At 36.3% G+C, this 27660-nt stretch overlaps 2 protein-coding genes across 4 annotated transcripts in view; one reads left to right on the top strand and one right to left on the bottom strand.

Annotated features, from left to right (window-relative positions):
- The window catches only part of cdc123 (cell division cycle 123), a gene marked incomplete in the record, with an annotated part of 31222 nt that extends 14924 nt beyond the window's left edge, over nt 1-16298 (bottom strand). The window contains 8 exon segments of the mRNA NM_001017200.3: nt 327-375; nt 8234-8340; nt 9411-9506; nt 10551-10583; nt 11100-11160; nt 12559-12630; nt 15788-15971; nt 16114-16298. Coding sequence (NP_001017200.2) covers nt 327-375; nt 8234-8340; nt 9411-9506; nt 10551-10583; nt 11100-11160; nt 12559-12630; nt 15788-15861 — 492 coding nt within the window.
- nudt5 (nudix hydrolase 5) lies at nt 15898-27261 on the top strand. 3 transcript variants are annotated; one of them, XM_018092088.2, is made up of 11 exons: nt 15899-15986; nt 16444-16493; nt 17410-17488; nt 19106-19173; nt 20109-20161; nt 20578-20685; nt 22282-22377; nt 23594-23695; nt 24514-24522; nt 24610-24663; nt 25309-27261. In XM_018092088.2, exons 3-11 carry the CDS (start codon nt 17423-17425, stop codon nt 25416-25418), a joined length of 666 nt encoding a protein of 221 aa, XP_017947577.1. In that variant the 5' UTR covers nt 15899-15986; nt 16444-16493; nt 17410-17422; the 3' UTR covers nt 25419-27261. The 3 variants fall into 3 exon arrangements, with proteins under 3 accessions (XP_012814487.1, XP_017947577.1, NP_001016613.1); XM_012959033.3 differs by lacking the exon at nt 16444-16493 and having other exon boundaries at nt 15898-15986; NM_001016613.2 differs by lacking the exon at nt 15899-15986 and having other exon boundaries at nt 16470-16493; nt 25309-26011.
- The last annotated feature ends 399 nt before the right edge of the window (nt 27262-27660 follow it).

Here is a 27660-nt window from a genome sequence, read left to right on the forward strand (position 1 = left end):
GGCATACAACACCAGTGTACACTACGCATAGAAAATGTACAATCTGGAGAGATGGTGACCAGTATCCTTCTGTGGTAAAATAACATATAAAATAACAAAGAATAGCTGTCTGAGATTTGATTTAAAGTCTACCAGTAAATTTGATTAGAAAGCAAATCAAGCAGTTTGGCAGTATTAAAAGATATAATTTTACGGTGTTCCATCCTTGTAATAACAATAAATCTTAATTTAAAGCCAGTAAAATTACAGTATCCCTTTTAGTTATACTAGATATTTCATGGAGTTACTGTTTTTTAGACCTAGCTGCATTTAATATGATAGCATACCTCATATTTTATGTTGGGATCTGGAGAATCATCTGCACAGTAAATAAACCTGTTAGAAAAAGCAAAAAAAAAAAAAAACCAGAAAAAAATTACTTAGTGCAATTGTTATTTTTTTCGAGTAAGTTGACATGTTAAGCAGCAGTTCACAGACATAGTTCATCACTGACATTAGCCCTTGCTTCACTGGTGCCTGGCACACCAATCAATTTCATGGGAAGCCATAAGTATGATTTTGGAGCACGGTAGAAAACGGGAGTATCCGGGGCATGTTGAAATGCAGACACTAGGAGAACATACACACTCCTTGCACAGTGCCCTGATCAAAATGAAAAGCCATCAGGCCACCCATTATTGTACTTTTTAAAGGACTCCCCTCAAAATGATGTAGATGTTAGTATTTTCTATTATTGTATTGTTCTGTCTATTCATTTAAAGGAGAAGGAAAATTATAATCACTGGGAGTGCCAAAATATTAGGTACCCCCACCCAACAGAACAATGTATTAATGTACTGTGTACTGCATGAGTCAAAAAAACATTACATATGTTAACTCAGGGAGACTTGCTTGCATCATATATCTATTAAATAGAATATGCGTTTATTTTATATATATATATCCATTGTGACTTGTGTATTTAAGGATTTGAGTAATTTACATATTAGATACAATCAGGTTACAACAGATGCAAGCAAACACATCCTATTTAGCACACAGTTGCCAAGTCCCCTCTTTGACCAAGGGCAGAGGAAATTCAATCCCTTTTGTCCTCAGTTGTATTTTCCTAAATTCCATCGTCCAACCAGCCTCAGGGATCCATGGCCAACTCCCTAAAATTAACTTAATGGTCATTGACCAATCAGATGTTGACACATGAACCAATGGTCAATCTCTAGGTTAATAACATGGGTTAAGTTTTAATAGTGTGTTCCTGGTGTGAGGACACAGATGGGATTCTATGTAACATATCTACATTTATAATTATCTTTCTAAATATCCGTTATATATTGTATTTAGATTTAGTGCTGTTTTGTATTTTGTATGTTTGTTATTTCTGTAGATATGCGTCAATAGCTTTACTTTTATTTAAGAACCTTTATAACCAGGAATATTCATGTACATGTGTATGTAAGAATAAATATACATATTTACATAAATATATCCCTGGGCAATAACATATGCTATCTGATAAAATTTATAGCTTGATTTTTGTAGAGTGCTTATACATGCATGCATCAATTCTTTTGACAAAGGTTGTAGAAAACTCATTTAGAGATTGCATTGATTTAATTTTACAAATGTTTGGAATAATTTATTTTCCCATTGATGCATTGCTTATTGAATTTTAACAGTCAGTTGTCCTGCTATTGAGACATTAACAAAGATTAAGATTTAATCATGTTTGAGATTAAAAGTAGCTTTTCATGCCAAAACTTCCAGGGCTGTAGTAGCCCAAAGACAATACTACTATTCCTCCATCCAGTTACTGTTTTTTCAGTTTTGCCTGAATTTTGAGATGCCAGATGCACTTTAGTAAAGTGTTATGTGATCAGTACAAAGTAAACTAGGAATGCACCGAATCCAAGATTTGCACTGGGATTTGGCCTTTTTCAGCAGGATTCAGATTCAGTCGAATCCATAATCTTGGCCGAACCGAATCCAAATCATTAAAATCATGTGACTTTTTTGTCATATAATCAAGGAAGCAGAGATTTTTTTTTTCTGTATTCCTTCATTCGCTTCATTTGCATTTACAAATTAAGATTCGGATATTGTTTGTTATTCTGCCGAATCCCAAAATAGTGGATTTTGTGCATCCCTAAAGCAAACACATATCATGAAGCTGCTCCAGCAGAATTCTGCACTGAAATCCATTTTTTTAAAAGAGCACATTTTTTTATATTTAATTGTAAAGTTTGACATGAGGCTAGCCATTTCCTTAGTTTCCCAGGTGCCCAAAGCCATGTGACTTGTGTTATGATATTCAGTTAATCTTTACTGCTGCACTGCAAGTTTGACCTTCTCTCCCTTAGGGCTCTGGCACATGGGGAAGATTAGTCGCCCGCGACAAATCTCCCTTGTCGCGGGCGACTATCTCCCCAAAATGCCATCCCACTGACGACAATGTAAATCGCCGGTGGAATGGCTTACGCGGCGCCGCGATTTCCCTGAAATCACGGAAGTTTCCTCTCAGGGCAACTTCCGCGATTTTGGGGAAATCGCAGCGCCATGTATGCCATCCTACCAGCGATTTACATTCTTGCCGGCGGGATGGCATTTCAGGGAGATTAGTCGCCCGCGACAAGGGAGATTTGTCGCGGGCGACTAATCTTCCCCATGTGCCAGAGCCCTAAGGGAGAGAAGGTCTAACTTACCCCCAAGAGCTGATTAGCAAAACAATAGGCAGGTGACAAGCAGGGCTGTGGAGTCGGAGGCAATTTTGGGTACCTGGAGTCGGGAAAAAAATGAACCGACTCCGACTAAATTTAAATGGGAATAAAAAAAAAAAAAAATAAATAAAGCAAGTTTAAATGTCCCAATTCACAAACAGTCATAATTAATTACTTCTCTGCTATAAGAATAAAGCCCAATGCACGCAGTGCATAAACGAACACGTTGAGTGACCATAAAGCATGCTTTTCATTGCCTGTATGAATGTATAAAATACATTAGCATATTAAAAACAGAGGAGTCGGGGTCGTGGAGTCGGAAGTATCAGAAACTGAGGAGTCGGAGAATTTATCTACCGACTCCACAGCCCTGGTGACAAGACAGCAGCTCCCTGACACCTCTGCTGAAGTATTCAGTTGTCTGAACTGATAATGCCTCAATGGGCTAATAACACTGCTGGTACTGTCCTGAATTTTAGAAAGTGGGTAAACAAGCAAAACTGCCTATTACTGCCTTCCAACAATTTAGGCCTTCCGGCATATCTATGCCAGCTAAAAAATCCCTGCGAAAAAATTGCCCCATGTGCCATTAGCCTTGATTAGCTTGTACAGTAAAGGATATATAGATATATACACAGTATGCACTTGAAATTATTGGTACACTGACTTCTATGAACAGTAATCAGTATTGAGCAGTAAATGCATTCAATTTAGGAAAATTACATGAGTACCCAAATTTTTGCACAGCCAGTTTTTCACATTTGATTTAATTTCATACAACTAAATACTGCTTCACTAAAAAACTTTGTTCAGAAAACACCCCAGTACAGATGTTCCTGTGAAATGAAAGATGGATTCCCAAACTTTTTCAAATGACTGTATTACATTCCCCCCAATAATTTGAATTTTAATAAACATGCAAACTGAATTATTGCTGTTGTTTTCCTACAGTCCTAGTGACCTTATTAATATCTGCTGACAAAAAATAAAGATTAATCATCAGTATCCTAAGAACACAGAATGTATAACTTACAAAACATTGCACAGAGACTCGATGCATGGTCCTTTTATGTTTGATAACTGTAAATCATTTTCTTAAACTGAGTCAAGGGCTTTTCCTATATAAGCTCCTGTCGTAATATTCAGGAATCTAAAATGCTAGTGGTAGCTCTTAAAACTAGCAAGCACTCCATAAATTAGAAGTAAAGCTTACTGTAAGACAAATGCATTGTACTAAAATATAATCTTTAGCTCAAATCCCAAAATGCAGTACAGGTATGGGATCCCTTAACTGGAAACCCGCTATCCAGAAAGTTCAGAATTACAAAAAGGCCATCTCCCATAGACTCCATTATAAGCAAATAATTCTAATTTTAAAAAATTAATTTCCTTTTTCTCTGTAATAATAAAGCAGTACCTTGTACTTGATCCCAGTTAAGATATAATTAATCATTACTGGAAGCAAAAACAATCCTATTGGGCTTATATTGATAATGGCGGCATAGTGGTGTTCTTAAATGTAAGGAAAACGGTATAATTTTAATTTGTGTATATATGTGAACAAGTATCCGTTATTTCAAATAGCTATTAGCTTTCATAGAACAATAATACAGATAATAGTCAAAATATAATTAATTGTTCTTTTTGGTACAGTTTAGCATAAAAGAAATATAGATCTTTCCATAATAAAAAGGAAAGTGTTTGTAACTTTATTGCATTTCTAACAATTGTTTGTGGCTGATAAACCAGTGGAAGTAACATTACATTTAAAAATATTGATCTGACTTTCATGCTCCATTGAAATTCATGACACAGAACTAATAAACTAAAATCTATTTATCATGTGCACTCACCTTACATGGAGTCTTTTAATCTGATTTCATTACCTATATAGTTTGGAATGGTAGGTTTGCAAGTACATTCATATTTTACTAAAGACACAAAAACATTCTGGGATTTCTACTTCTGCAGAAAGATTCACTGGAAAGAGATCATGGCTGTTTAGGTTTTTGTTTTGTTTGTGGCTATACAATTACATACAGTGTGACAAAAAAAGTATTGTGTATGTTATATTTACCACAGTACAATCATTTAATAGTCCATATACCATTAAAAGACTCTGCATGGTAAAAGTCAGGGCATGGAGAATATATTTTGAAAGGGTGCCAATAATTTTGTCCAGCCCATTTTTGGAGTTTTGTGTGACATTATGTCCAATTTGCTTTTTTTCCTCCCTTTTTTGTTCTGTTACAATACACACAAAGGGAATAAACATGTTTGTAGCAAAACATGTGTTACTGCAATACTTTTCTGTGAGAAATACTTGATTTTCTGGAAAAATTTCTGGGGTGCCAACAATTTGGGCCATGACTGTATACAGTATATACACACAAAAACACACACACACAAACACACTTACTTTTAGAAATGTTGCATTACTGCAAATTAAATTTTTTCCATTTTTCCCCAAATGGGACAGTGGAAAAGTATAGCAAATCTGCTGTCTCTATAGTGCTATACACTACCAGTCAACGCATCAGTAGACACCGTTGGTATGTTGTGCTTTCTCGTGTCAGTCCAATTAAACACCAGAAATATTATTTTTATTTGCCCAGCCTTAAATGGAGATATAGTCAACATTATGTTGCGAAATTGTCAGACTAGCCAACCTGGTCCTCATGTGGTGAGGTTTTGGAAATGATAGATATAAATGTCTTGTACAGGGTAAGCATTTCATCTCTGCCAGAGTAGTATGGTCAGTTCTTCTAATTCCTAAATGTTCAGTCTCGTAATCCTCACCCTGTCAGTAAACACCCATTTCAGTCCCATACTGGGAACCCACCCCGACGGACTCTGACGAATCCTGAACCAAATCCTAATTAGCATATGCTAATCCTAATTAGCTATGGTAATTAGGATCGCAAGGGGTTAAAAATCAGCGCGCAGCAAAGTTTCCCCCCCCCCCAAACAATTAACCCTTTCCGAATGCTAATTAGCATATGCTGATTTATGCCAATTAGGATTCGGATTCCGTTCGGCCGGGACTGTGGATTCGGCCGAAACCAAATCCTTCAAAAAAAGCCTGGATTCGACCCGAACCAAATACAGGATTTGGTGCATCCCTAATATATATAGGCATAAAAAAAGGCACAAAACCATAGCATGAGTGTACTAAATGGGTCATGAAACTATGAGGTAAAATTAGTATTTTTACCCTTTATATCCCTTCTAATGTATTATAATTAAAATATTTATAGTAATTCTAATTATGTTTCCATGAGTTGATCTTATATTCAGCAAGGTTTTCTTCCCTGCTCAGCAATTTTTGCCTACATTAAAAATATTTACTTTGAAGAAAAATCAATAGTTAAGTTAATGAAGGCTATGACTCAGCAAGCATCCGATGAAGAGATTTATAGCACATATATTGGAATAGAACTGCTTGAAGATTAAAACTGCAATGGCACAACAGTGAGCCAAGAATTGACTCATTACTAGAAAAAGAAATTAAGTGTAACCAAGTGAATAGTAATTAATATTTTGGAGATACTTTGCCAATAAGGGACTAGCTTTCTTAAGCCACTGCACAATGCTGTGTTCATCAGATAGTAGTAAGTGAATTCATTGATATAGTTAAACAATTAGCCTGCATACTCTGAAGTTAATGAGAGTTCACTCATGCTGTGCTAGACATATGTAGGTACATCTAGCTAGTGCCTGCTTGTGAAAAAGATCATGCTATAAATCAATGTTCGTTTCATGCAACTCTAAGTGAAAAAAAATATAACATGATTTGTTACTGATGGGATGAAAATTATTATTGCTGAGGCATATTAGAATCATCCATTGGTGCAGTTATTATATATATAAATCCGTAACTAGAAACTGCTCACACAGTAGGCAATTAAGGTCTAAATTAATTGTAGTCAAATCGTTCCTTAGACTGCACTCACATGCAAAAACAATTGATGCCAGGGTGGTTGCACAGTTACAATAAATATACAAAAATTATAATAAACCAACATACCCTATAAAAAAATTTTTTTAAACACATTGTACAAGACTAACTTCAGTCACACATTCACCAAGGTCAGTTTAATTTACTGCCAATTAACCAAAAAGTATCAGTTGCTACTGATAAAAAAGTAAGTATGCCCTTTTTGCTAAATGGGAAGAAGTCTTCCCCTTCTTGAATCAAATTAATGAATCACTCACTACAATCTATCATGGTAGGGAATTTTAAACCCAACTGGCCATGCATTAAAGAAACCCTTGTCAATGTATTGGTGAAAGGAATTGCCTGCAAAGACTATGCTTTTTCTAACAGATACAAATTTAGGTAGGAAAACATTTGTTTAGAATTCAAGCTCTTTAACCTCTACCCCAAACAATTGCTTCCCTTTGAAGTTCAATAATGTCTTTTATATACCAGTGATTGAACTAAATAATATGTTGTCCGTGTGGTCAAACCTGAGCAAGTAATCAATACTTTAACTTAACATTAATTTAACTTAGCAACCTATTTCCTGGAAGGGCACCTGAAAGTCTCTCAAGAGACACAGATAATAAATAGGGTCTTGAAAGGAATATTAAACTGCTGTACTACCCTTGTGTAGCAATTGTTACAAAAGTGAAGTTCAGTTACACAACTGCCATTTTACAGACACTTTTAACATGTTAATTGGTAAATGAAAGTTTTTTCTTTTTTTGCCTAATGTGGTTTAGTGATGCTCAGACTTAAACTCAAGTTGAACTTAACTAGCAGTTTCAACCCAAATGAATTATGAATACAAGCAAACCTAAAAGAAATGTAGGATATCTGCACAGTAGAAACAAAAAATATCTGCACAATAGAAACAAAATCAATGTGATTTATAAGGCACATGGGGCACCAAATGTATTTTAAAATTATGCTACTGCAGAACTGTTTTATGTTCAGTGTTCTGTAAACAGCGGCAAAACCGATCAGTTTTTTTCGCACTAAAAACACAAAAAAGACGCGCAAGCACAGAAAAAGTCACAAAAGCGACAAAAAAAGTTGCGCAAGGTACGAAAAAGCCACGGAAAATACGATTGGACCGATCGTATGAACGCTCGGAGCGTTCGTGGATAAGTAAATGTGCCCCTAGGTGACTTATATGTATCAGATACCCTTTAATGGGAAACCCCTATTTTTGAGTATAATTTTTTTTTTTTTAGATACTATATGTAGAAAAGGTGCATAAAAACCTAAGCCCAGCTGATTGAGATCATGTAAAAAAACAAAAAACAACAAAAAAAAAAAAACGGTTTATTTACTCTTTAAATGCCTTGATAAATATCATAGCATCTTGCATCATACATTGAAAAGAGCAAACTAATTGCCCCTATAATTACCCATTCTAACAAAGATATCAAAAACAATGTAACCCAGCTGTGACTGTAAAAAAATCCAAAATCCAATTGCTTTGGAATAAAATTATTAGTGAGTCTTGTAATTCAAAGGCTGATAATGTTCAGTTAAGTGCCAATCTACTCACGGTTGGGTGAAGTCATGAGTAACAAAATCTGAGCTCTTGAACAGTAGAAAGATGTCACTAAGAGTTTGGCATTTCAAAGAGCTATTCAAGGCAATCCAATAGGCATCCTAGCAAAGAGAAAATCAAACATATTTTAAATATTTTATTACATCGGATAGAGATTGTAAGATACCAAACATAAACAAGTTAGTTGATCTCTGTTGCTTAAATCATGGTGTTTAAATTATGGGCAGAAAAATTCAGCAGGTCTCATGTTAATTTGAGTGCATCTCACAAAAAGTTAATATAGATGCAGGCCAGAATATCAATCAAGTATGCAATAAGGTTAATTCAGACAATGCACACATGATATCTGTTATCCAGAAACTTGTTATCTAAAAAGTTCCAAATTACAGAAAGGCCATCTCCCACAGACTACATTATAAGCAAATAATTGTAAATTTTACAAAAAGATTTCCTTTTTTTCTGTAATAATAAAACAGTACCTTGTACTACGATATAATTAATGCTTATTGGATGCAAAACAATCCTGCAAGTTTAATTAATATTTAAATCATTTATAAGGTATGGAGATACAAATTCCAGAAATATCCCTTATCCGCAAAACCTGCAAGGTCCCAAGCATTCTGGATAACAGGTCCCATACCCATATAAAAGGATTGAAGATCAAAGGCATATTATTTAGCCCCAAGACATTAAAGAAGAAGAAAAAGCCTAATCACTGGTGGTGACAAATGTTAGGCACCCTCCAGTTATTGTAATTGCTTACCTGAAAACTGCACCGGCCAGGGGTTAATGCATGTGAGCGATTCTCTTCCTTCCTTCTCAGGTTGATGAGATCCTCACACATGCGCAGTTGAGTGTAAAGCCGGCTTTTTTTGTTCAAGTTTGGCTTTTCACTGTACTGTGCATGTGTGAAGGCTGAAGAAGGAAGAGGATTGCTTCGTTGCATTCTCCTAACTGAGCACCAGCCTCGGGTTTCAGTTAAGTGATTACAATAACTAGGGGGGGGGGCTAACATGGGGCTTTTTTTTCCCCCTAGGCCCCACCAGCCTAGCTAAACCCAGATTCCATAATAAATAATAAGCATAAATATACAGAGACTGATTATGTATGAAGATTTGCAAACCATTAAATAACCAAAAAAAAAGATATCTATGAAAAGATGTATTATTACCCTTGGAGAGCTCCAGTTTAGTTTTGGGAAAACACTGCCACCAAGTGAATTAATAGCTTCCTGTACTTTAATAGAAAATTCTGGGAATTCTGGGGCCTGGAAAACAAAGAAAGGTATAATACATTTAAATAATAAAGTTAATAGAGCAACGTGAAGAATATATTGATACCTTTGATAGATCCAACTACTAAAATAGGCCTACTGTAGTAATAGGATAATCTAAGCTATACTATTTCTCAGTCACTTCACCTAACAACTAAAAAGAACAAGAAGCAGTCTATGAGGGCTTAGAATATTAGAGAATAATGGTACCATTTGTAAAACCAATTTAACAAAGTGCATTACTACTAACTTTAGTTACAGTGTTCATGCAGAATTAAATCTATTAAAACTAGGGTACACATCAAACAAGAAAAAAGGGAATATCCAGAAAGAGTAGGCTTCAAGCTAGGTTAAGGTAAAAATTATAACTTTGTGTAGATGATGCCTATCTTTACCTTGACACCAAATGATAGAACAATCATACATCAAGATGTTATCAGAGGGCAATGCCCATGAAATTTTAAATTCTAAGGGCTGTGTTACAAATGGTACCTGAGATAATGGTTACAACACACACACACACACACACACACACTACAGTGGACACATGACGGAGCATTTACTAAACCGCAAGTTTTTCAGTGAAAACCCAAAAATGTTGATTTATTATGTGACAAAACTGCAACAATTCTGAATCTGAAAATACTCCATCTAAAACCTGACAAGATCAAGTAGAAGTCAATAGCAGATGTCCATTTTACATTTGGAAGATATTTCTTTGCTTCATGGTTTTAGAGGGTTTCAGGTTTTTTGAGTCACGGTTTGTGTCCGACAAGCTGAAAAAGTTGCAGTTACTGCGACTTTTCTGCAACGTTTGTTTTTGTAAGGTGAAAGGCTACAATCAGCCTTCCATACTGAGAACATCATTAACAGACATACTTGCTCCTGTTCATTCAAGCAAAAAGAGCAAATAATGCATGCTGCTGTGCATGTGAACACAACAGAACTGCAGCACACATTTTCCATTTGGACAGAAAGTTAATGCAGAAAAGAAACTGTAGGATACACTGTTTTTGAATGCATTTTCTGAGGTCTTACCTTAAGAGTAGCTGTGTTTTCATCATCTGACCACTGATATGTGAAAACAAAAATCAAAATTATAAGAGCAACAAAGACGAAAAACAAACAAAAACGGACATTCGTGTAATTCCAAAGCTGACACTAATTTGCCTGAACACTTACTATTATAAATGATCCTATATTTATAAAGGGCCAACATGCTATAAATCATGGTCATCATTTAGTCCCTGACCCAGTGGACCACAAAGTCTTAAAGCTTACATTTTATGCTGATATATGTTTCTATGTCTGTTGTGTCTTCGTTTAACAGAAAACTTTTTCTAAAGAGTTGAAAAACGCTATACTGCTTATGAAAATTCATTAGCTTTTTGTTTTTTTTTCAATATCAAGAATGCTGAAGGGGTTTGTTTCCATCCAGTACACTTGATTAAATTAAGAAGGCATTTCACTTTGAAAGGCTTGGCAGTAAATTGACTAACTGGGGAAGGAATGAACAGAAATATGGAGGACCTGTCAATATTAAAAAAAATAAATAACAGTGTCATAAACTATACAGCAAACAGTTACCTGCACTTCATCCTCTGCTGTACTATTAAGGTCTCTTTGGGAGCACCCTGGGGATTCTTCCCTGTAGAGAAAAGGGTGTTTTTTTTAATAAAGATAATGCTTTGAGAAATTAATTATATACTAGATATATATATATATTTATTTATTTATTCCTGTTACCTAATGTAATAAATGTTTTTATAATATCATGACTCATTTGTAGATATTTGCTTGTTACCAGATCACATGACAGGGATTTTACATTCGGATTTTTGTGGTTTTTATCTTTTTTTTCTTATTTTTTTTTTTTTTTAAACTCAGCTAAAGTTATTCCCATGAATAGCAGTAACTTACTAAAAAGCAAAATGAAAAAAGTTGCTACTTTTTCGTATAGTTGCACAAAAGCCATACTCAAAAAACTTGGAATCCTCTAAAACCACAAAGCAAAGAAAGATCTAGCAATTGTAAAAGGGACAGCTGTTATTGCCTTCTATATGATCGACAAGTTTCAGTTGAATGTATTTTTGCATCTGGAATTGTCGTGGTTTTGTTGCATAATAAATGGCAACAAATACACCGCATTTCTTTTCCTGCAATAAAAATCAAATTTTAGCAAAATAAGTTTTATTTTATATGCAGAAAAAATATTTTCTTCTTGTTTTGAAGCCCTGTGATTTGTAGATAGACATTCATTACATATTTCTGAAAAGTGTCTTGGTGGAGTGTGCATGCCATACATGTGTAATAGTACAAAATGGACCCAGTGCGATGGTTGAAACTCTTAAAGGAGAATGCAAGTCAAAATTTAAAAAGCATACTGCCCAATAGTCCTCCTATTGTTTAGTAAAAACGCCACACTTTTGGCTCACCTAATCAAATATTTACTCAGTCACACTTACTTTACATTTTCTAGAACAGGCAGCCATCTCTAAAAAGGTATTCTACCTTCCTTTCCCTCCTTGCTTCATACTGCACATGTGTTTCATTCCCTCCCCCCCTCCCCTCTGCCAGATCCGCTCCTGATTGGCTGGTGGGCATGTGTAGCCCAGAACAGAAGCCAGGATCAAGTTACACACATGCTCAGAGAATAGGAAGGCTGCCGCTGGCAGCCTACAGGAAGGGAAGAGAGATTTCAGTGATGTCACTGCAGTCTTCACACTGCTGTAGGCTGCCAGCACCATATCTCAGAGAAGCAAGCAGGGATCTGGGAATTTAGATATGCAGTAAGTACTTAAAAAGAATGCCTTTAGACTTACTTTTAATTTATATTAAACTTTCATTGTCCTTTAAGCACACAGAATTAATGAAAAGTTAAGAAAGCTCTCTAAGGAACATCTATTGGACAGAAGGTAAAAAAAGGGATTTAGAAAGATTTTTGACAGAAAGAAAAAGAAAAAAGATCTCTACATTGGTCTATGGCAGCAGCATAAAACCACAATACACTTTTAGACATAGTATAACAAGGTATGGTATACATTACCTTCCAGAGACAACAAGAGTACCATCATCGAGTAAATAGTCCTTCACATTTTCAGGCAAAGGAATAACAACACTAAAAAAAACCAAGATTTTTTTATTGGGTAACAATACATTTAAAGGGGTTGATCACCTTTAGTATGGTGTAATGTTTAGCATGGTCTAATGTTCTGAGAAAATTTGCAATGAGTCTTCATTTGTTTTTTTTAATTATTTGTGTTTTTTTGGTTATTTCACTTTTTGTTCAGCAGCTATCCAGTTTGGAATTTCAGCAGCTATCTGGTTACAAGGATCCAAATTACCTTAGCAACCAGGGAGCGGTTTGAATGAGAGGCTGGTATATTAATTGGAGAGGACTAGAATAGAAAAACAAATTATAAAAAGTAACATTAACAATAAAACTGTAGCCTCATCAAGCAATAGTTTTTTGGCTGCTGGGGTTAGTGACCCCCATTTAAAAGCATCAAAGAGTTATAAGAAGGAAAATACTTAAACTATACAAAATAAATAATGAAGACCAAATAAAAAGTTGCTTAGAATAGGCAATTCTATAACATGCTAAAAGTTTACTAAAATGTGAACCCCTTTAATTTTTTACACATGACTGAACTCCATTGAGCAAAGCAACAGCACAATGCTGCACAATAAGCTTTGACTGCACTGCAAATACATTTTATATGAATCTGGTTTAAAACTGATACGAAAACCATACAATATAAATTCAGAATGTTCACCTGTATGAAAAAAGGTGTATGTTAAATATAAACAGACCTGTAGACATATATTCTGAAATCTGCTTCCTTCCATATAATTAATAATACAAACAGTATTTGTTATGCAGTAACTTGGAACTGCCCCAAAAACAAATAGGAGTGGCTAATTGGAGAAGCAGGGGCTTTATTTTACTAATTATATTACTTGTACACAAAGTCCAACCATTCAACCAGGTGTATCTAGATACTGGCAAGACTACATTTACTAGAATTTTTTTTCTCAAGGTCCATACCCTATGACATCAACTAGATTTCAAACAACTGAAAACTGTATCACTAGTGGTAAAACAGTGCTACAAAGGGGCAATAAACTGCAAAGAGCTCTACAGTAAAAGGAGTCAAGGATTCTTTAGATATGACGCCCAGATACTGAAACAGCAGCATCTAGCTCTCAGCCTTCAGGTAGTACATATATTGAATCTATAACTGGAGAACTCAGCTCCTACATATCCTGTTCAATTATTAAAACAATGCCCCACTTTCCAATATCACATTTTAAAGGGGACCTGTCACCCAGATATAAAAAGCTTTAAAATAAAAGTCCTTTTTAAAACATGAAATCCAAAATCTTTTTTTTAATTAAAACATCCATTACTGTTATAAAGGTATTTAAAATCTCAGCAGTAAATCATATATTACCTGCCCTGCCTCAGGCATAGAGGCAGGGCAGGCAGTTAGTTTCCATTCAGTGCATTATGATTTCCTCTTATTCCCCCTCTCTACTTAGTCTCACTGCATGGGCATAAAGTCCCACATTCTGGCACATAAACAAGATTTTGGGATAATGCAAAGCTCATCTTAATAACAGTGTTCACAATACGGTGCCTGCCTGCTTGTTGGAAACAACAATCATATTACAGGTATCGGACCCCTTATCCGGAAAGTTCCAAATTACGGAAAGACCATCTCCCATAGACTCCATTTTAATCAAATAATTCACATTTTTAAAAATGGTTTCCTTTTTCTCTGTAATAACAAAACAGTACCTTGTACTTAATCCCAACTAAAGGTGGCCACACACGTGGCGATTTTTGATCTTTCGTGCCACCATCGGTCGCACGAAAAATCGTTCAATCAGCCACAAACCGTTCAGGGCTGAAACGGTAGATAAGGAGGTAGAAACAATAGATTTCGACCTCCTTCTGCCGATTCAGCGCTGAAGGCAGATTTTGGTCAGGCGCCTTCTATTGCGCCCGATCAAAATCTTTTAACCTGGCCGATCGGCGAGTCGACCGATATCAGCAGCATCCTGTGATATCGCTCGACTTGCCATACACGCACCGAATATCGTACGAAACGAGGTTTCGTACGATATTATCGGTGCGTGTATGGCCAGCTTTAGATATAATTAATCCTTATTGGATGAAAAACAAACAATGTTTTTAGCAGACTTTAGGTAGGAGATCCGAATTACAGAAAGACCCCTTATCCGAAAACCCCCCAGGTCCCGAGCATTCTGGATAATGAGTCCCATACCAGTATAAGTAAAGTTCATTTTGCCAGACTAGCAAAATACAATTATTTCTTAGGGTGACAGATACCCTTTATAATTGCATGTACTTTAGCTTTCGCAAAAATAAGGAAACCTATTTGATGGCTACAGCTCTAAGCACTTGCAAAACCTCCAACATATAACTTGAATGAAACAAAAAAGCAAAGACAATTCCTGTCTAGACTAAACATAATCTATTAGTAAATCCTCATTGTACAGAGCCTTGGTTGCATTGGACATCTGAACAATAAACTGCTATTGTGCTTTAAAGGGCATGTCAACCCCAAAAATAATGTTTAGCCTAATAAGAGAATACATAATTCTAAGCAACTTTCAAATATTAATTTATTAAAAAATTTTAGTGCATTAAAAGTTATTTGTAATTGCTATTGAAAGCAGCATTTGCTGAACACCTGGTTGTTACTTTTTAAACAATATTGCAATGGTCAGTCTCCTCCAGCAAGTCAAGTCTGTCAATCTGCTGGTTTGTGTTACATTGTTTCAATCAGTTACATTGTTTCAACAGTCAGAGCCACCAGGGCAGAGAATAGAAAAGGACATGCAAACACTGCTTTTAATAGCAATTATATATACAAACTCAAAAATCATTACAAATTTGTAATAAATGTATATTGCAAAGCTGCTTAGAATTTTGTTTTATTTTATTAGGCAAAAAATTAGATTTTGCATTGCCTTGTCCTTTAAAGGGTAACAACCACCTACACAAGACTGGCCTATAAATTTAAATCCTTATACGCACAGTAGTGATGCAGCCTATCCTAAATGTAGAAACCATAGGGCAACGTTAAATACTACAAAGAGAAAAGAAAGCCCAAAGTGCAAGGTTCCCCAGGATAGTCTGTGGCAGACACTTTCATCTTGTGACTGTCCAGAAGTCTCATAGATTAGTTGAGTTGACCTAGAGTTTAAGGAAGATTATCTAGTATAAATATATTATTCAGGCTTACCTCCTGATACTAAGCTTCTTGAACCTCGGGTACCACTGACTGAATTGGCAATTTAACACTTGCTCCTTCTTCATGCTGACAAAACCGGCACCGGAAGCGTCCGACCTCCCAACTAATCCGGGTTCAACAAAAGCTAAACCAGACGGTTCTGGATAAGTTTCAGGACCAATCACTATACAAAATCCTGGGTAAAGAGAAGGTATGTTTTATCAGCATTATCTGCAACTACACCCCCTGCCCAAGATAAGGAATAGGGGTACATTCAGGATGCCCGCATCTTAATGTTATTTACTGAGCACAAACACCACATTAGGCTAACAACTTACTTTAGCAATAACATAAAGAGATTTGATTCCAGAACCACACAAACTTGAGAACAGAGTATTAGAATAATTCCAGGCTGCAAAGCAAAATAGACGAGGCAAGGTAATATAGGATTCAGATACTGAATACAGTCACAACATGCTATATACACATTTACAATTCCTGTTTACCAGGCCTCGTTTTAAAGTCTCCACAGAAACAATATTCGTGCGTCAGAAATTATTGCATCCATTTCGAGTCTTGGATCGCATTGCAAAACCAGCTGATTGGTTGCTTGCGTGGTGACGAGGGTGGGGCTAAAGTTGTGTGTGACGCTTCTCTGTCTTTGGCAGTGGGCTCGTACTTGGCAGTGACCTGGTCGTATTTACTTCCTTATCAGCAGGTATGGAAAGTAGCCATGAACACTCTGTATTACCATTACTGTATCTGCACTTTGTGCGTTATAAATTGCGGCATCTCATGCAGTTCTTAATTACCATAGCGCAATGCCGTATGTACCTTAACACATGTTGGTCAAACACCGTAATATGATCAAATGTATGGTACATTTAATTGTTTAAGGGATAAAACTTTACCACCTACATTTCGTATGTAATGTATGAGTGTACCGGGACTACGTTCCTTTTCATTAGTTTTTTGTCAATGATTTTCCACCCATGGACCATAAAGCACGTGGGCATAACATTTAATTTTTTTGAGCATTGATATGTATGTATGTATGTATGTATGTATGAGTAGGGCAATAAAAATATTAAATACACTGTCTACAAACGTATTCAGTATTTAATATGTTTAAAGCCACGTTTTGCAGCCCCAGCAGCTTTATTTATTTTGGGTTGAGGACACACCAGATTTTTTTTATTTGGCAAAAATGTGTGCCTGTTTTTAAGTGTGTAATCCATTTTAGTTAGATATTCTATTCCAAACAAAAACATTTATCTGTCATCACAAACCAGAACTGTGTGCACGGTTTTATTTCTTTCTAGACCAGGTGAGAAGTCGTACTGCAAGTGACCAGCTACGTACAACTGCAATTATTTTTTAAGAAAGCAAATGATGTAAATTGTAGGAATTCTTGTTTTAGTCAGCTGACACTGCTGTTCTGCCAATACAACCCTGTTATAAAATATAATTTGATTCTTTATGCATATTTTTATAATAAACGTTTTGTTCCTTATATGAGATAAGATCCTTTATATATTATGTGGTGAAGTTCAAGTTTACTTTTGAAATAAATGCATTTATGAGATTTATTATTAATAGTTATGGTTAAAAGTACATTGCCCCTTCCTTTAAAGAAGCACCTAGACAATGGAAAATCAGATTTCAGAAGACCCACCTTCCACAGTTTGCAAGGACACCATACTGAAAGAGGAGGTATAGTACTGTTTTATTAACATGAATATTGAGCATCACACATACAAGCACATCTGGTGCAATACTCTTTCCTATTGCCTGCCCCTTTATACCACAACAAGTAAAAGTGTTTCCTGTTGCTTAATCTCTATATTGCTGGTATAAAGGCATTATTATTATTTTGGGGGCACAAACTGGTATATGGGTAAACATCTTTAGGGCTCATTTACTTAGTAGACTTAGGGGCACTATGTACACAAAACACAGAAAGAAATTGCCAGCGCTCGGTCTAACCCACGCTGTAGTGTTGACCAGCTGCTAGAAACACACTATTGTGCCAGCGCTCGGTCTAACCCACAATCTAGAGTTGACCAGCTGCTAGAAACGATAAAAAGCCATTAATTATACACAAAGAGAAAGAAAGATTGCCAGCGCTTAGTTTGCCTTTAAAAATAATTTTTACAAAAAATTAGGTGTTAGTACCACACTTTGGCCAAAATATGTATGCTCACGTGCCACGTCAAGGCCTCTCATTGTACGTGAGTCCTACACTGTCTAATGACTTTGAGTCTGTGATGCAATTAAAATAAAGTCCCCCAGCAAACAATGTGACTGAGTAGTAAGACCATGTTGCACCTACCTTTAGCTCAAAAAGGCTCTAGTGGAAAAGCAGGGAGCTTTTAAGCCCCAGCTCATTAGCACACACATGAAAGTGATTCATTGGTTTAAAGGTAACATAGCAGCTAGAAGCAAAATTTGGCTACAATTTGTACACAAAACACAGAAAGAAATCGCCAGCGCTCGATATAACCCACGCTGTAGCGTTGTTAGGGGCACTATGGTCTGTAGTGCAACTGTGTGGATTGGCACACTAAAGCGTATATTTATCAAGCTGTGTAAAAAGTGGAGAGAAACATTACTGGTGATGTTGCTCATAGCAGCCAATCAGATGCTTTGCTGTTGAAATTTAATTGCTGATTGGCTGCTATGAACAAAATCACTGGTAATGCTTCACTCCACTTTTTACACAGCATGATAAATATACCTGGGAGTGTTTGATGTGGCAGTTTTTTTGTGCAACTTGTTAAGATGAATCATCCTGTATTGGACCATCAGTTGCATTTCGCTGACTGTTAAGTGTGTGTTTAGTGTGAACAAGCCCTTAAAGGAGTAGTATACCTTCTTGTCCAATATCAGTTCAATGAATAAAGCTTTTGCTGAACATACTTTTTGCCTATTGTTGTAGTTGTTAAAAAAATCTATGGTTTTTCTAGATTCTTAAACTAATGATGACCAGAGCTCAGTTTCCCTGCATATGGACTTCAGTTTATCTGTGCACTAATACTTTAATCCTACCTCACAAGGGCCAAACATGGCGTCGTTTCAGTTTCCCTGTTTGCTTTGTTTAGCTCAAGAAATAACAAAATCCATAGATTTTTTCATGTTAAAAAAACGATAGTGAAATAGTATGTTTAGCACAAGCTCTACTCATTGAATTCATCTTGAACAAGTAGTGTACTTCATTGAGCATAGGTGGTGAGGGTCTGCTGCAGCCCATGTGCCACAGGCCTAATTTTGATACTTTGGTCATTGTTTTCAGTTACCAGTATGTTTTCTTTATTTACCTTTGTGTTTTAGACCCTCTTGAAAGGGAAGTGGATACAGTTTGCAGAAACAACATATGTAGATCAGAATGGACAAACCAGGTAAGTCAATGGCCAAAAATGGCTGCAGTGCACTGCTATGTGACTTTTTTGGTTGTTCAATAGGCCATTAATATTTCTCTAGTGAAAAATAGAATAATTTGTTAGGTATGTTTAATGGAGAAGGAAAGGTAAAAACGAAATAAGCGTTATCAGAAAGGTCTAAGTAAATACAGCCATAAGAACTCATAGAAACACTGCACTGAGTTCTCTTTCAAAAGATACAGAATTTCTTGTCTCTTTGTTTTCCCCTTTCCTGCTCCCCCCTCCATCAAGGATGCCAAGAACTGCCCCCCCCTTAGGAATGTGGATCTAAGCCAATCAGCAGGTAGCTTCCTCATAGTCTAATTAACTGAGCATGTACACTGGTCTGGGTCTTGGTGCAGGATTAAGGCATTATGGGAATTTTCTTTACAGAGCTCAGAATTTTTCTTTTTCCTATGAGGCTTTTGATCATCTGAATGGGAGAAATATGGGGAGACTTAAGGGCACTATTGAGAGAACTGAAGGTATGCCTGCAGCTTGAGATTGACTCTTTATTGGCCTTTCCTTCTCCTTTAACATTCCCTATAGATACTGCTAATGAAGCACTCCCATTTGAGGTAGTGTCATTTTAGGAAACTTTGGGCCACGAATTCCATCGCTAATTGTTGATTACAGTCTTGCAAGTTTGCTTTTGTATTCTTAGCATCTCCAGCTGTGTTTCTGTTAAATTATTTTACAGTAATGGTTTATTTTCATTTTCTATGGGTATCTTTGATGTTATTGGTATTTTAGTTATATCAATAAAATAATGTATCATGGCATCATCTAATTCACATAAAATACAGTATTGCCTAAGTACAGTATGACTGTCACAGTTTCAAAGGTTTACTCTGTATTGAATTTAATCCTGAGAGCTTGGTGTATATGGATAACCAGTATGCCCCTTACCTTAGAACCTGGGAAACAGTAAAACGAACAACAAGAGGTGAAGGAAGTTTGGCTGATGGTGAGTTGATGAGTGATACTTTTATGCTCTAGAACTTTTTCTTTAAAGGAGATGTAAACATTCCAAAGTAATGACACTCAACTCAGTTGTTACTATATTGTAGCTTCCAGCATTTGTAGCATATTTTTAAGAATTAAAGCATGATAAAATTGCACTCTAGCAACCAAAAAGCTTACATTTTAAAGCAACACTGCACAATAAAAAAAAGATCCTCCAATGAAAATCTGCTGTGTTTACACTTGAATCTGTCTTCTTGGTTTCATACAATCATTTGTGAAGGCATTAAACACATTTTTTGTATCGTTGGCAATCTAAATTATACTGTATCCCCCTTCTGAATAGTTGATTGCATTGTATGTGCAATGTATTTATGGCTTATTCTTTTACACAGTGATTTTATTCTTATTTTTCTACAGGTGTAGGAATAATACCTGTCCTACAGAGGACATTGCACTATGAGTGTATGGTGCTCATCAAACAGTTCCGACCTCCAATGGGCTGTTACTGTCTGGAATTTCCTGCAGGTTTGCAATTATTTATAGTTGAGCTACAGCATGATAACAGTCAGTTCTTCTTAATGCACTTTCAACTAAAAATATTGGTGAGTCTTGGGCATGGAATAACTCATAGAGAACAATATCTGGGCTACATTTGGATCCCCCAATTATGTCTGGTGCACAGCCCTTAAAAAGTAGTATTACTAAACTAAGTCTGGAAAACATCCAAACCAGAGTTCATAAACACAAATTATTGTTTCTATGGCTATGTTGCAACTGTCCATATATTACAGAAAGTTTTTGGTTGTGCTTGCATTTCTTTAGTGTTGAACGGTTTTCTTCACTTAAAGGTTAAATCTAACCTCAAAAGATAGTGTGAGGAGTGCCGGGAGACCGGCGTGCGTTCTTACCTTCAGGCGCGCCGGTCTCCCCCTGTACAGCGCGCTCCTGCGCGCACCTCTTCTCGGCGCGTCCCATTGCACGATGGCAAGGGGCGCGCGCGCGCGCGCATGCGCAATAGCTTTAGGCTCTCTGGGCGCAGCACGATGACGTCAGCGGACGCGCTGACGTCACTATGGTGCCAAATTCAAACCTTAAAAGCGGTTCTTTGCTTGTTTTCCTTGCCCAAGCTGGTCCTGATTTCCTGGTGCCTTGCTAAGCTATATTATATCGGTTTCTCTGGTTTTTGACTTCCTGCCTGACTTTTGACTACGATCCTTGCCGCCTGCCACTGACCTTTGCCTGACTCTCTACTACGATCCTTGCTGCCTGCCACTGACCCTTGCCTGACCACGACTCCGATTTCAGCTTTACCCTTGGTACCGCGTTGAATAACCTTGGCCGTAAGTAGGATCCCTGCCTCTCCCGCCGCAGAAAGTCCGGGGCCCCAAAAAAGGGCGTCGGTGAACACCGGGGTCGGCAGGGCTCTCCTGCTTATCTAAGGGGTTATTCCGGGCAGTTACCGGGCTCCTAAGCATACAGACTGTAACAGTGAGTCAGGGTTAAATCCCATAAACCACAGATCATTATCAATTAGAAAAGCTTTATATTTGCAGAAAACAAAAGGAAGGGGTAAGGCACACAGAGCTGCTTAGAAGCAGCTACTTGTCATGGCTACTTCCATATCCCCCAGTCAGAACATTTCTGCTACATCCAAACGTTAGCACCACTTGAATCCCTCTCATGTCTCCTACATATACTACGGGGCTTATTCCAAAATGTATGCGCAATTAATTACTGTTGCTCCAGATTCCCAATGTAAATACATGCAAAGTTGGGAGTTAAGGTGCCCATACACTATAAGATCCGCTCGCTTGGCGATGTCGCCAAGCGAGCGGATCTTCACCCGATATCCCCACCTACGGGTGGGCGATATTGGCCCTGGGGCCAAACGATCGGATTACATTTGATCTTATGGGGCAGTCGGTTCGGGGACCGCATCAATGAGCCAGATTATAAAAAACAAAAAACGAACATTTAGTAGCATTGTAATCAATTGAACAATATACAGACACACAGGAAAAATCAGTAAGAAAATACAGCATGCCTTGCTTCTACTTATTCTCTCTTGTGGGTCACATGACCCAAGTAACTGTTTTGTTTTCCTTGATGTTTTTGTATTAGGACTTATTGATGAAAATGAAACTCCACAACAAGCAGCTCTGCGGGAGCTTGAGGAAGAGACCGGGTACAAAGGAGAAGTCATTGAGTGCTCCCCAGGTAGACAGAGCTCTCTATTCAGTGCTATCTCTGTGACATACTTTGGCAGTCATTAGCTTAATATTAGTGTTTTGAGAGCTTATTAGGCATTTAAAGAATTGTTAACTGTTAGGCCTCATTTACACTGTGGAGTAGATTTATAAACAGTCATAGCTTTGGGCACTGGTAAATTGCTGTAAGAAAATGTAGGTTCCTTAACACACTCATTTTTTCTTGCACAAATTACTTTTTTCCCCTCCTGTGGGATTTTTTTCCACAAAAGTGTGTTTTTAAAAAAATAAAAGGCTTGCCAGGTTTTAGATGGCAAGCTTTTTATTACACTAGATTAAGCAGGCACTCAAGAAGATCCCACAAAAAGTAATAATAATAATAAGAGTTTAGGGCTGAATTGTCAGATAGGGGTAGAATTGTGTCTACCTCCATGTATGACGATTCTGACCTGAACCTTAGTGGAGGGTACGATACAAGCGATCTTTCTTTAGTTGCAGGAAGGATTGTAATTGTAACGCGTGTGGTATTGTTTGCCTTCGTAAGCTATAGATTTTGGGCACTGCACCCAGAGCCCACATTGTCAATGGTGAGCTTCTTAAATTTTGTCTTTTTCAAACATTGTCTCTTTTCCTTTAAGCAATTTTTTTATTGCCTGAAAAAGACAATTGTGGTGAAAAAAAATTACATGTGAGGGGAAAAAAAATTACTTGGAAGAAAATGCTAGCAAGTTACAGGAAAAGTGTTAAGAACTTTTCTCACAACAGTTCACCTGCACCCAAACTATGATTTGTAATAAATGTACACCAGTGTTTGGAGTATATCTGTTTGACAACTCTTAGGTGTTTCTTCTGTCCAAATTTGATCTGGGAATTACCTAATATCTTAAGGTCTGTAGTAATCTAAATGTAGTGAAGGGGCTATAATGTTAGATTATTATGGCGTTTACGTTTAGAATAATAAAAGTAAATAAATAATTTAAAAGAAAAAAAAAATCCCTATTGTATTACGTTACTTTTAGCCCTGTAAATGTACAAGAAATAAAAATATACAATTCTAGAAATGTCAGCTCTGTCAAAGAATTTAAAAAAACCTATAGCATTTATGTAAACTACAGTCCAGATAATTAAGCATTAAAAATGACTGTCATTGTATGGCAGTAGGCAGAACAGTAATGGCAGGAGATCTTTATCTGCTCTAACAAGTATTATGTTTTTGTTCCCTTTAGTTGCTTGCTTGGATCCTGGATTATCTAATTGTACAACGTATGTTGTTACTGTTCATATTAATGGGGATGATCCTGTAAATAACAAACCTAAACCCAAACTTGGTAAGTCCCTAAAATAATTAGACAATAGTGTATTAATGGTACGTATTTATGTAGTACACATATAAAACAAGTAAAACATAGAACAAAAGTTACATAACTGATATATGTATCAGAGTATTAGTAACTGACAAAATTAATGAAGTCATTAGTCAGAAATAATTAACTCTTTTCTGAGTGGTACAGCAGCTGTACAATAGTATAGAGCTATGCATATGGATTTGACCTCCTTAGTGTCTCCTTTTGATTATTTGGTAGATGCTCTCCCTGAAGCCACTGCATCCCTGCACATGCATTGGGCAGCATCACTGATTTACTTTTGTTGACCAATCTAAGTTAACTGCAGATTGGTTGCTATAGGTTACTGCACTGATATTACCAAATGTGCCTCGTACAATCATTGCTATCAATTGAATCCGTTCAGAGGCCTTCAGCAAATGGTCATGGTAATATCAAGACGCACTCGGGCGTATTTATTAACAATGGAGACAAACCTCACCAGATTTGAATGGTCATCTACAAGTTAGAAAACAAAACCATAGACCTTATTGGTTGCTATGGACAACATCACCGGGAATGTTTGTCTCCAAGGTTAATAAATACACCCTATAGTCTTCGACCAAAGGATTATGAGAAAGCCACAACTGATGTAGTAAACATTTTTTAGGGGGGCCTTGGCAGTAAAGCAACTATTTTTTTGTGTTTTGATGGTTAATAAATAGAAATTAGTATTTATACAATATGTGTATATAATTAGCTTGTTTCTTGATGTCTCTGCTTTAAAAAAATCTCTCTCTTTTCTTCCCCCCTTTTATATTCAGCGGATGGAGGTATGACATTTAATGATTTCAGTTTATCATTTGCAATATATAAATAATTTATTGTGCAATCTACATTTACTGAATGTTTGTTTCTAGAATTTGCTGAAACAATTCTGCTCCCCAGAATGGAGCTGCGCAAGCGTATTGATGGTATGTTTTTTTGTTATTTTCTGATTTATTATATCAGTCTCATCTACAACATTGTTTAGCCATAACTATATGCAATCAGACTGATTTCGGCCTATATTACAGCTGCTTAGACAAAGGGGATCACTAGGTTGCCAGTTTTTAAATCCATTTATTTTTAGGCACATATAATAACATATTTTATTTTATATACAAAAATACATCTAATTTGAAATGTTCAGGTCTCCTGAATGCACCAATTCCAAATATGTATAATATAATTATATATTTCTGACTTGTATAGGTCAAAACAATCTCCCAGCAGTACACTACCAAATTTCCAAAGCACTGCTCTAGAAATCTGAATTTTTTAGACATTCTAGTGACGGTTTACCTCGGGATACCATACATTTTTAGAAAATACATATTCTGATGAATTCAAAATGGGTAAATATATATTTCTACTTAAAACTAAAAGTTTAGCCTTTATAAACATTTATGAAAATGTTGTCACTATAGCTTGCAGTTAACAGGGTCTTATCTCCCACATGTTGTTAGGTACTAACATAAAACACCCTAAATGTGAGTGCAAGTGTACCACTGAACAGTTTGATATTAATGCTGTAATGTGTGCTTGCAGTACTGTTTAATAATCTCTTATTGTTACAGAACTTGTGGCAAAGGAGAAGCTTGTGGTGGATGCCAGAGTTTATTCATATGCCTTAGCCTTGGAGCATGCTGTAGCAAAGCCCTTTGAGCTACCGTTCCTAAAGGGTTAGCTCTGCCGATGTATATATTGCGTATAGATATTGTCAAGAAAGAACTGTAAACTTAGCAACATACCCTAAATACAAAGTAAAATGGGTCATTGGAATAAACATAAACTTGAAATGCTTTGTTTTTATTTTTACAATCTTAAACTGCTGTCTTGATTTCCTGTGGTGGAAGTTTTTGTTCCATGATTTTCTTAGTGCTAAGCTTTTTACAGTGTTTCCTTTTGTGCAAAGAAAAAGTGCTTGCACATTGGTGCTAACTTTTATTACATTTTCTACAAAAGGTCTCTTAACAGAAAATAAAAAGCAGAATATGGGGGGCAAAGTTTTTAGGTAGATTCCAGTGATTCTAGTGCCTTACTTCTTTGCCCTTGGTACTTTTCCTCCAGTAATCATTCTACCATACTGTTCTACTTTAAGAGGTATTCCCTGTGGTGCCCTGGGTAAGAATATACACAAGACAGAAAAGATAGAACTTTACTGGTTTTGGTATTGTGCATGCACCGAGCATCAATTGGTGCAGAGAATGCCAGGGAAAATGGAAAATGATTGCTGTGTGCTCAGAAAAAACGAACCCAGGCTGGTACCCTAATTAAAAAGAAAAAAAAAATGTAGTATCCCAGTGTAAGTAAGCGACTAGAATCACAACTCCAACCCTCCTTCAACCCTCTTTCTCTTTTAAGCAACAAATCTGCAGGTTTTGTCCAACTCAGCTGATGTCTTATGCATGCTTATTGTGGTACTCATGTATGTGAGGACATCAAGGACTTAAGAAGACGACTATGCGGGTTATTGGGGGTCATAATCTTATTACTGATATTTTTTTCAAAGAGTACAGACCTGTGCTAAAAACCCAACCCAGTTCTTTAATTTTAGTTTTGGGCTTAGTAAATGGGGTTACTGCCCCATTTATACAGCAATACTGTAAAATCCTACCAAACAGAGCATGCATGTACTGTACAAATAAATAAAAAAAAAGCTTATTTCCAGTACTAAATTAGAAAGAGGGCTAGCTTTGGGTTCCTAAGCATATTTTGCCTAAAGAATCATCAGCCTGTTGCAATCACCCATTCCAGATTCCATGCTCCTTTTTGGAGTCCTTGGCTTTCACATTATATCAAGGAATGAGAATATACGATGACCCAGATTGAATGAGTTATAGCAAACGGTGATTCAAGACACTCCTAAAAGCATCCTCCAACTATTTTCACATCATCCTTTAAATATGTGCCCAATATTAGTGAAGGCAATATAGATTAAGCCAAGAACTGTACTGTACTTCACACACTTGTTAGTACCTGTTCAGGGTTTTTTATGTTCATCTAATTGTGAATGTCAGTTCACCACAATAAATGATCATATAATTCTTCCTAATCTACTTGATAGTATAGTATTCATTTCTGGAAACATATTGTCTGCGTGGAGGCTGTCATCTGTTCTTTACACTTGTATGACCTTTATTGTCTTGTTTAAAAGGTTTACTTGCTGTAATAAGTTAAGCCTCAGGAAGTTTAATTATGAACATGAATTTGACAAATGTACATTCTATGAAAAATGGTTTAATGTTTATTTCTGTATATTAAATGTTCTTCCAGGCTGAAGGTGTTGCCATTTCGCCATGTTACTCAATGGTGCAGTTAGTAATGCTGAGAACTATACAATATGCATGAGTTACTGTTTCTACAACTGGTTCATTTAGCTCTTTGTTTTTGTTAAAATGAGTTATGAGCATTGTAAAACTGAAAATGTTGCATCTTCAGAACATATTTCCTATATTGGAACAACTACTACTATAACTGAAATAAACTTTATAAACAACATGTTTTACAATAAAAATGTTTTAAACAGATGTTTTTTTTCTTTGTTGGATGACCTCATTAAAAAATCACTTACATTATTTACATAAAGAAATCCTTTATGCATTCATCAGGTAGAAATTCTAACTTATAGCATCTTCCCAGCAGTTGTGTAAAAGCTGCAGTATAGAAGTGCCCATCCCTGCAATACATCCCTAGTAATTTTTTAACTATTGCTAGGGATGTATTGTATTATGTTTTTGTACCTGTTTTACATAAAAAATTAAATAGTGTTGATTTAAAGGACAATGAAAGGTTAATATAAATTAAAAGTAAGTCTAAAGGCATTCTTTTTAAGTACTTAGTGCATATCTAAATTCCCAGATCCCTGCTTGCTTCTCTGAGATATGGTGCTGGCAGCCTACAGCAGTGTGAAGACTACAGTGATATCA

This window comes from Xenopus tropicalis, chromosome 3, assembly GCF_000004195.4.
Source record: "Xenopus tropicalis strain Nigerian chromosome 3, UCB_Xtro_10.0, whole genome shotgun sequence".
Taxonomy (NCBI): domain Eukaryota; kingdom Metazoa; phylum Chordata; class Amphibia; order Anura; family Pipidae; genus Xenopus; species Xenopus tropicalis.